Here is a 10,263-nt window from a genome sequence, read left to right on the forward strand (position 1 = left end):
CCATGTACAGTCTGGACACAAGGGAAGGACATTCTTCTGCAGTGGCTTGGCATAAAGCTCTGTTGGATAGGGATGCTTTGTGTCAAGTGATGTCAAATAGATTCAATCAGATGGCCTCTGTGCCAGAGCTTGCTGGCTTCCTCCCATTAACCAACCCCCTTTTACCTTAATAAGGAAAAAGAAAGGTAATAAGGATACAAGATCTTAATTAATGAGATTTATAGGATAATTGTTATTAGGTCATACAACCGAAGTGTTTTTTAAATATCTATAAACTCAGTTTAAAATGTTTATTTTTTCCCAAAGAGTTTAGTGAAACATTATAAAAGGATTTTCAATTATGCCATTAGGAATTAACATGTCCTGTAATGGTCAGTGTGGGAGACATTGTTGGCAGTCATTTATACATGTGACCTTATTGAAAGCTCACAGCAGTCCTATGGAGAGAAAAGGCTTCATATCCTCACATTACAAGTGGAGACAGTGAGGCATAGTTAGGGGGCATCCATACGTATGACCACCTTCACTTGTGACCCTATTGCAAGTTTAGGATACCAAGACCACCTCCTTCCAGTGGAAGGACTCACGTAACACACTAAAAGCTATTATCTTTGTGGTTAGGGATGGTTACAGCTTGAGGATACAGATCAGTGTCAGTGAAAGGGAGGAAAGGGCATGGTCAGGGTCCAGGGGCTTCCACATGTCTCTCCAGTGGAGTTATGAGTCATGGACAGCATTACCTCCTCCCAGCACTGGTGTATGACAGTCTGCTGACCAGGGAAGCTCACCTGATACTGGTCTTCAGGGTTTTTATTGAGGCTCTTTCACACAGTTATGATTCACTACTCACATAGCTGACCTCAATCTCCTGCCTCTCCAGGGGCAGAGCAGATTTCATGTGACCCAAAGCCTTCATCATAATTTCTACTGTGGAATATCCAGTGTGTTCCAAGGCCCCGCAAGGCAAATAGAGACACTCTTATCAGGCAGGGCATTATAAGGATTTAGGCATTTCTTCCAGGAGTTGAGGACAAAGTCAGATATGTCTTTGGCTAAGGTAAATTCTTTACTCAAAAGTCCATCTCTGGGACCCATCAAGCTCCAAAAATGGGACTGGGCAAAAGCCATTATGCTGCTGTTGGTATAAAAAAGAGGAAACATTGAAAGCATCTGAATGCTCCCAAATAGGGGATGGGTTGAACGAATGGATCCATGGCCAGTGCAGTGGAATAGTATGCAGCCATGAACAAAGACCAACGGCGATATAAGAAGTAGGGCTTCTGATAAGCTACAGGCAGAAAAACAATTCTCTGTGTTTTCTAGGGGTACCAATTACACTCAAATACTGAGGAGGACCAATTTAGAAATTTCAGTGGCACATAATATAGTATTTTCCTATTATACCAAGTACAGATGTGTTTTGCAGTAGGCTACAAATATTAATATGGGTTGTCAGAATACAGTAGGAGACTTCAGAGATGTTGAACGAACCATAAGAACTCTGAGGTGTATATTCACCTACCTTTGTCTAAACTTGGGCTTAACATTAGAGAAGCCCAAATAAAGAAGGATATTGAATGGTATGATACCACTTTGGTAAAAATATGTATCTGTGCCTGAGTATGTATGACATATCAGAACTGAAAAGTTTCAAAGAAAAACACTGGCTGTATCTCCAGGCGATCTGGCTGTTACAGGTGACTTTCCAATAGTATTAATCAAATTCTGATAAATAAGTCTGTACTTTACTTAAAAGGATTGTATTTACTTACATACTTATAAATGTAAAGCTGTATGAATGTATAAATATTCGTCTGCATATTTAAATAATCTATTATAAATAGTAACAGATTTACACATTTATTTAGATGAGTATTCATAACAACTTAAAACTATTTAAATTAATTACTAACACAGTATTAATTCTATTTTTCCTTCTTAAGAATTTTCCAAAATTTCTACAGCCAATGCATTACTTTTTCAATTAAAGTCATATTTGCTGTCATAAAAATAAAAGATGAATATACTTCTGAGTCCAGCTTGAAAGATTTGTGACCCTTTCTGGGGTGAGCCGACTCCCCTGCCTTCTCAGTCCCTCATCCAGCCCACCTGGGTCTCTGTATCTCCATGTTTCCCTTTCTCTCTGTGGGGTCCCCAGATGCAGACACATCACATGTGCTCAGCGCTGTGCCCTCCATGAGCACACTCTGCTCTGCCCTGGCAACACTTCTGTTACTGAACCTAAAGATCCAACACCAAAAGAATGGGATTTATACATTTTGGCTCAGGCACGCAACAGCAGGCCCCACAGCCACTCCAAATGTCCAGGTGGAGGAAGATCTGCTGACCCTTTAAGAGAGAGACTTAAGCTGTTGGTGTCCAGGGAGTGAAAAGCAGCCCCTCATCAAATAAGACAATGCAATTTAAAATGTGAGATCTACAGGGAGTAGGAAAAACAAAAATGAACAATTGCCCCACATTTTAAAAAGGCTGCTGTCCTGTATTTATTGTGCTTTTCAGTATTTTCCAGTTTTCCTAAAAGTGAGCCTAAGATTTTTTTGTAACCAGAGCAGAATAGGAGACTAATCTAAAAAAAAAGAAATGAGCTGAATACACGATAAGCTAAGTGCACCTCAGAGTCATAAAGATAACAACAACTCCCCAAGCGTCTCCTCCCCAGCCCAGGGTGGCTGGGGCTCAGAGTCCACTGGAGCGCAGGAGGTGGGTGGGGACCAGCAGCTCAGAGCCAGAAACGCAGGTCTGTGAAGAGGCAGAGGAGACTGCCAGGTCCCTGGACAAACACCTAGCCCAGGAGGACCTGCGTAACCCATGGACCTTTCCAGACCCAGATGCAGACTCTGGAGGGAGCTGGTTCTCCTAGGTAAGAGAGCTGAACCCACAGGACAGGGAAGCGTTAGAGGAGAGGGGGACAGAGCTGGCACCAGGACTTTCGTGAGCTCACATACCTGGGCCTACCTCACCCATAGACACACACACTCTCTTTACTCACATATGCATACACACAGAATGTTCATCCCCATTCACCCCCAGGAGTGATGAACTTGGACCCCCTCCTGTGATTGCTGGAAATCACCTCCCTGGGTTCCTAATCTGCCCTGATCCCCTCCCCTACCTCTCCAGCTAGACTCCTTCCCAACCTCTCACTTCCTTCTAGGACCCTCTGAATCCCTATGACAGGGACAACTGTCATGTCTCACTGGCCACCCTGTGTCCTGTCCTCAAACACCACCAGTATCTACACCTGGAGGCCTGGAGCAGGGGATCTCAGGGGTATTTGCCTCCTCCATGGAGTCAAGGCTTAGGGTACACAGACAGGAGATCTCCATGTCTTAGGACGACAGATCTTCATCCACATTCATGTGCACTCCACAGAATTTAGATGCTAAGTCAAAGGCACGTGTAGACAGTCTTGGAGGACTTCAGCCACCCACCTATCAACCGAGCTCTCCCACTGGGTTCTGCCCCATGATCAGGGACCCTGTGATGTGGTGTCCAGTGTGATGAAGATCTATCTCCAGACTCTGGTGACCCAGATCCCCAGACTCTGGGGATGGGGATGAGGGGGCCCAGGAGGCTGGGGGAGCTCCAGGGGGGCATCTGACCCAGACTGGGGAGCAGGGGGCATCAAAGCTAAGAAGTGAAGGCTGAATAGAAGTGAGTTGATGGGGGCCTGGGAAGGAGGGAATGGAGATCTGTGTGTCAGAAACAGGGAACAGCATGTGTGAAAGCCCAAAGTCAGGACAGAGTGTGGTGTAAAAAGAGAGCTGTTTATGTCTGGGGAACATAGTACAGATACTGTGTCTTCTGATAAATGAATGCAGAAATGCATGCATGAATGAGTTACTGAATAAGGGGGTTCATGGGGTAATGGGGTGGGGTAGGTATGATCCAAAAGGAGGCTAGATGAGTCATAAAGACCAGCTCTTTCTAAGAGTGGCTCATAAGCCATGTTGAGTTTTAACTTTATTCATGGAGTGCTGGGGAACTACAGAAGTTACCTAAGAGAGCAGGGTCACACCTGGGTCTTTGTAAGGATCCACATAACTGCCATATGAGGAGGGGTTGAAGACTGAGTGTCCAAGGAGGAAACCAGGCTGGAAGAGGGTGAGGAAGGAATGGACCAGAACAGGGCCTGAGGGGGTGGAGAGGGGAGGACAGGCTGGGGAGCTAGAAACCCATGGCACGTTCACCAGTGTCCCTGGAGATCATTTCCTGGGCAGTGTAGATCAATCTCTCTTCTCTCTCTCTCTCTCTCTCTCTCTCTCTCACACATGTACGTGGGTTCTATTTGTCTTCTCCAGCCAGTCTACTGGCCTGGGGGACCCGCCAAGCCTCTAGCCAAATCTACATCAGCCCAGAGTCACTCTTAGGGTTCAAGGGACTTCGGACCATCATAGTCCTTGAGAATGCCACCGAAGATGCTCTGGAATTCAGCTGGCATCGTGGTGCAAATGACACTGAGGACAATATGATCGTCAGCTACAAACCTCCCTCCAATTTCTGGCAGACTGGGCCCATGTACAGAGGCCGGGAGAATGTGACCACATTAGGTGACCTGATGATCAGGCGATCTGCATTAAGTGACACAGGGAACTACACTGTGAGGGTGGACACTGGCAATGGGACCCAGACAGCAACCGGCTGGCTTGAAATACAAGGTGAGTTGGCAGGTTGCCCATTTCCAGACCTGGGAGCTTTGGGAGTGAGGTCCCTGGGAAATCATACTGTCCAAGTCTCCTCCACCTGCAGGTGACAGGGGGAAACTTGGCAGATATAGTCCAGCTTCTCCTGCTGAGATGGGTCACTGGTTTCCTTCAAGGGTTCCAGTTTCACTCTCAGGGTATCAGTTAGTTCTGCTGCATAACAAAGAGCCACAAGTGGCAGTCTTAGACAATACCCATTTATTAGCACACATCCCTGTCTGGCAAGTCTGGCAAGTGCTGTGCTCTGAGACTCGCAAGGTGGGGCTGTGGTCTCATGTGTGGCTCTGTCCATGGGCATGTCACATCATGACTCTTTGATTCTTCAAGGTCAACTGAATTCTGCCTCTCTGGGAAAGGGAGACTCTGTTAAGAAGTTTTAACTCTGTTAAGAAGGAGTCTTATATGACATAAGGGTAACGATTGGAATGACATTCCATCACTTTTGCCATATTGTTTAGGTTAGAAGGAAGTCATAGGCTCTACCCACATTTGAGGGGCAGGGACTATACAGACTGAAGTCATGAGGCTGTCTTGGAATTCTGTCTACTATAGACAGCTCCTGGGGGCTCCACAGGGCTGGGTGGGTAGAGTGGGGATTTGGAGATAAGAAGTCCTGTGTTTACTTCTGACTAAGAATATGTCCCATGGCCTTGAGCCTTCATCTTCCCTCTGTGGTGTTCTGTTTCCTCATCTGTAGAATGGGGATAGTATCTCCTCTGTCTTTTGTAAGGTTGGAGGGAGTATCTGTATGTGTAAGTAACTGTAAGTAATCTGTAAGTAACTGTAAAGTGAATGGGACTCAGATAAAGGGAGCAATTATTATACGGAGTTCAAATGTCACCTGTCACATTGAATTCTACCGATGGCTCCTCAGTTGGGGGTGTTCTCGTTTTAGGTCCTGGGTTCAGAAACAACCATTAGGCCACACATCTATCCCAAGAACTCACCATTACTGCAGTGGATGCACAGTGATGACTCCACACCTAGGATGGGAGACTCAGACTTGTGCCTCAACTACTTGTGCCCACTCCCTACTTCTCTGTCCCTCCCTGCTCTAGGGCTGCTCCCCTGCCAAGACCTCAGACCCCACCTTACAACTCTTGACTTCTCACCAACCTACCCCGGAAGCCCCTTCGGGGTTTCTCTCCCAAGCAGAGCTTGGGGAGGCAGACCCCACCCCTAATGTCTTCTTCCTGCTTCCCCCAGATGTGGAAGGCAAGCCAGACATCTGGGCCAACGCCACCTCTCTTGTAGAAGACGTGGATTCTGTGGCCGCCATTTGCTACACCAATGCCACCACTGTCAAGTGGTATGTGGATTTTACACTGGTGTCCAGCAGTGACCGGATGACAATCTCCCCGGACCTCAAGACCCTTGTCATTCACAGAGTCAGCCGCTATGACAGAACACTTTATTGCGAGATAGACAGCATCCTGGAGATTCCTCAGAATAGTAAAATTATCTCTCTGACTGTGGCCTGTGAGTGGTCTGGGGCCCTGGAGTAATGCTGGGGGTGGGCTTAGGGCCACCCAGGGATGTAGCAATAATACAGGCAGAACCGGGGAGAGGAAACGCCATGAGTCAGCCCCCAGCCAGCTGTATCTGGGTTTGAATCTCAGCTCTCTGGACTTAGAATCACCCTCAGGGCACAGAATGATCTGCTATTTAAAATGGGGACCCAACTTGCTACTCCTCAGATTAGCAAGAGTGCAAATTTGTTCAGATATGGCTTTTGTAAAGACAGGACTTCTTACAACTAATAGTTTCTTTAAAATGTCATTCAACTTGTTAAATATTCAAATCCCATGTTCCCTTGAGCCTTCAGATACATTGGTCTTTTTTTTCTAAATTTAGTAAAATCACCTTCACTTTTCCTTTTACTCAGATTGAATTGGCTATCCTCCTTTAAACAGTTTGATTTTAAAGCTAAATAACAGATTTCATGCATTCTCTTTTCTCCATGATCCTTCAACCACCCACCAACCCAAGTACACAATCCAGCCAGATCTCCTCCAAAATATCAAACGGGTCTTGTAAATCGAAGACATCATCTTATAAATATAATGAACTTTGGATCTTTACAATGTTCGGGGACTTTTTCACATTTACCAAACTCTTTCACATCTTCGGACTGTGAAAAAGCACAAGTCTTGAACGATTTTCACATCTAAATCTAGAACCACATGAAGTCCATCAGATTTCCTAACAAGCATGCTCTGGCAATCATGGAGATAAAGTGGTCACAGAGCAGAGTTTCTGACCTCCACGCACAGCTTGCTGACTGCAGGTTTGCAGTCAAGAGCCAGGACCTAGGATCTGCTTCTGCAGGGAGATTCCTCCCAGGCCATAGGGGAATTTGTTTAGTTCATTTGTGGGTCAGTAGGATGCTATGAAATCCCTAATCCTCTCTTTGGGAACCCCATTTGCCTCATCTATAAAATTAACCCATGGGTTGTTATGGGGATTAAGCAAATGTATGAACCTATAAAGTGTTTAGAACAGAGCCCAACGTTCAGGGGACCTGATATATTACTTCTACTCCTATTTTATCATGATGTGAAGGTCTGTCATGGGACTGACTCATAATAGATGCTTGAAATGGAAGATGTTATAGTTATAGTAATGTTGTTGGCACAGCTGCCTTGCATGTGTTGGATCTAGGGGATACTTGGGGTGCAATGTGGGAGCACCTTCTGGTCGGGGAGGACTGTGTGTGGATTGAGGGAAGGAGACAGGATCCCAAGGGGTCAGAAAACATAGCTCCAGGTCTCCTGCCATCTCTGCAGATGGGCCAGACAATGTGCGGCTGAGTACCAGTCCCATTACCTCCAAAGGCGTCCTGTCTGCTAAGATCGGCTCCCAGGTGATGATGAAGTGTGATGCCATTTCCAAACCCAGTTCCACGTACCAGTGGATCCACAATGGCTCTCTCCTGAGCTTCTCAGAGGCAAGCGTCACTCTCCAAAGTCTGGCCTGGGACCAGATGGGCAAATACAGATGCATCGTGGAGAACCCTGTGACCCAGCTGACCTTGTATAGGGAATTCCAGATCCAGCTGTCCCGTAAGTACAGTAGCCCACCTCGGACGCTCATGTTCCCCAAATCTTCCCATCTCTGTGCTTTTGCCTAGGCAGTGCCCATCATCATGTATGCCGTCCCCACCCTGCAAAGCCATGCTCACAATGGTTGGGTAAAATCCACCCCCCACCCTGTCCTGTCCTCTGAGGTCCAAGTCCAAAGCTGCCCCCCTCCATAAAGCCCTGGGGGACCTCAGATCAGAGCAAGAGTGTGTCCCAGGGGGAGTTGGTCAGCTAACATCAAATGAGCACTTACTATGTGCCAGCCCCTCTTCTAATCTGTGCGGCCCTCATAGTCTCACTGCAGAGGAAGTGACTGTTGTGAACGCCACCTCCATTTACAGAGAAGAGAACTGAGCTGTGGGGAGTTTGAGTGCTTTTTTCCACGTTCCAGTTCCAATCAACAGAGGAGGCAGCGCTTAAATTCTGGTAGTCCGGCTTCACAACCTATGTCCTCAGCTGTTTTACTCGGTTGCTCAGAAGAGAAAGTGGAAAGGCTAGAGCGGGTGGTGGTGCAGAGGAAGCAGGGATCCGTTGTGGATGTGGTATTTGGAATATGGCTTGAGAATGAATCTGTAAATGGGAAGAGCCTCCTGAGCCTCAGTTTCCTTATCTGTAGTGTAGAGATAAAAAGGGTCCCTAGGGCACCTGGGTGGCTCAGTGGGTTAAAGCCTCTGCCTTCTGCTTGGGTCGTGGTCTCAGGCTGCTGGGATCGAGCCCCACATCGGGCCCTCTGCTTGGCAGGGAGCCTGCTTCCCCACCCCCCTCTGCCTATCTCTCTGCCTACTTGTGATTTCTGTCTGTCAAATAAATAAATAAAATAGTTTATTTTTAAAAAGGGTCCCTATATGACAGGACTGCTGGCAGAATTAAATCAGATAGTGCATGAGAAGCCATCAGCCTGGCTTGTCCCAGAGAGAGCCACAAACACTGAATGTGGGCTGGAGACATTTATTCTGGTCACTCCATACTATTTACTAAGCACCTGCTATGCACCAGACATGACAGACCGACAGTGAATGATTATGCACTGACTGATCCACACCTTTCTAACTCCACTGGACTGTGAGCTCCAGAAGGACAGAGGCTGGGAGCACTGTTTGCTCACCACTTGTCCCCAGTGCTTATTTAATGCTGTGCCTGGCACGTAGTTGGTGCTCAGCAAATACCTGTGCAATGAGTTAGTTAAAGACCCGTGTAATCAACACCCCCGACCCTGTCACTTTCTACCCTCTTGAGTGGGTTTATTCTTTTTTGGAGAGCTTCCTGCTGCTTGCAATGATATTAGACATTTCTTTGCCTAATTGTCAATTGTCCACTTTCCAGCTGGAATGTCGCTACTGAATTCTTAACATTTGGAACATAGCAGATGCTGATAAATCTCTGAAATAGATGTGTGGGTGAGCAAAGTGTTGAATGATGTTGTCCCTGACTCCCTTGTATCCTCTCCTCCAGGGGACACAACTCCTGTTGTGAACAGAGGTTTCTACATCTCAGGAGCCAAAGTGGTGTGGCTCATTGTGTTCACAGTCCTGGGCAGTGTCTACATCTGTGGAATCCTGATCTACGCCTTGATCAGCTATTTCTCCACCAGGTGCCTCTTGCCCTGGGTCAAGGGTGGGGTGCTGTCTGGGGAATGGGTCTCAAGAACACTTCCTTAAGAAGGGAAGGCAAAGCCAGGAGGGGAAGGGACAAGCTAGGAACGTGTTGTCAGGAATCATCGGAGGCAGATAGATAGGTCATGGACTAGAAGCCACTGACAGAGACGGAGAACGTAGAGGCAGTCATGCCTCCATATAGCAATGGGGTTTCACTTAGCGACTTCCTTTCATCCCAGTTTCTTTGTGTTTATGATGTTGATATGGAGGTCCACCTAGAGAGAAAACCATGAGAATGAGCAGGGTGGGTGCCAAACATCGAGCATGGTCTGGAACATGGTAGTCGCTAGTTACCAAGTGAAGTTAGGGAAACAGGTAGTAGAGTCAACTGCAGGGGAGGAGACTGGTCAGAGGGAAGATTCTAATCTGGGTTTCAATCTCAGCTCTGACTTTAGCTGTCTAGCTGGCCCTCAGTAGATCATAATCCATTCAGGTCCTCTTCACCCATCTGGAGGATGTGAAGGGTAACATCTTCCCTGAAGGGAGATATGGGGACTAGACACAATTCTTGGAAGATAAAACAATTAGCAGCATTCTTGGTACAAAGTAGATCAGAATTTCTCGAGCTTAGCACTATCAATATTTGGGGTCAGATAATTATTTCAGGGGTGGGTTAAGGCTACATTGTAGCATGCTTAGCAGCATCCCTGGCCTCTACCCACTTGATACCAGCAGCAATAACCTCCATCAGTCTAAGTTTAGACAACCAAAAATGGCTCTAAGTGTTAGAAAGGTCTTGAGGACAACATTGCCTTGACTGAGAACCATTGCAGTAGATGTTAAAGAAAGCAGTGATGATGGAGA

At 46.7% G+C, this 10,263-nt stretch overlaps 1 protein-coding gene across 1 annotated transcript in view; it reads left to right on the forward strand.

Annotated features, from left to right (window-relative positions):
• The first annotated feature begins 2,829 nt into the window (after window positions 1-2,829).
• CEACAM18 (CEA cell adhesion molecule 18) overlaps window positions 2,830-10,263 on the forward strand; it is a 9,838-nt gene continuing 2,404 nt past the window's right edge. The window contains exons 1-5 of the mRNA XM_059383374.1: window positions 2,830-2,881; window positions 4,323-4,679; window positions 5,931-6,203; window positions 7,511-7,786; window positions 9,257-9,395. Of these exons, the coding sequence (XP_059239357.1) occupies window positions 2,830-2,881; window positions 4,323-4,679; window positions 5,931-6,203; window positions 7,511-7,786; window positions 9,257-9,395 (1,097 nt within the window). The remainder of the gene's footprint in view (window positions 2,882-4,322; window positions 4,680-5,930; window positions 6,204-7,510; window positions 7,787-9,256; window positions 9,396-10,263) is intronic.

Source organism: Mustela nigripes, chromosome 17 (assembly GCF_022355385.1).
Source record: "Mustela nigripes isolate SB6536 chromosome 17, MUSNIG.SB6536, whole genome shotgun sequence".
In the NCBI taxonomy this organism is placed as follows: domain Eukaryota; kingdom Metazoa; phylum Chordata; class Mammalia; order Carnivora; family Mustelidae; genus Mustela; species Mustela nigripes.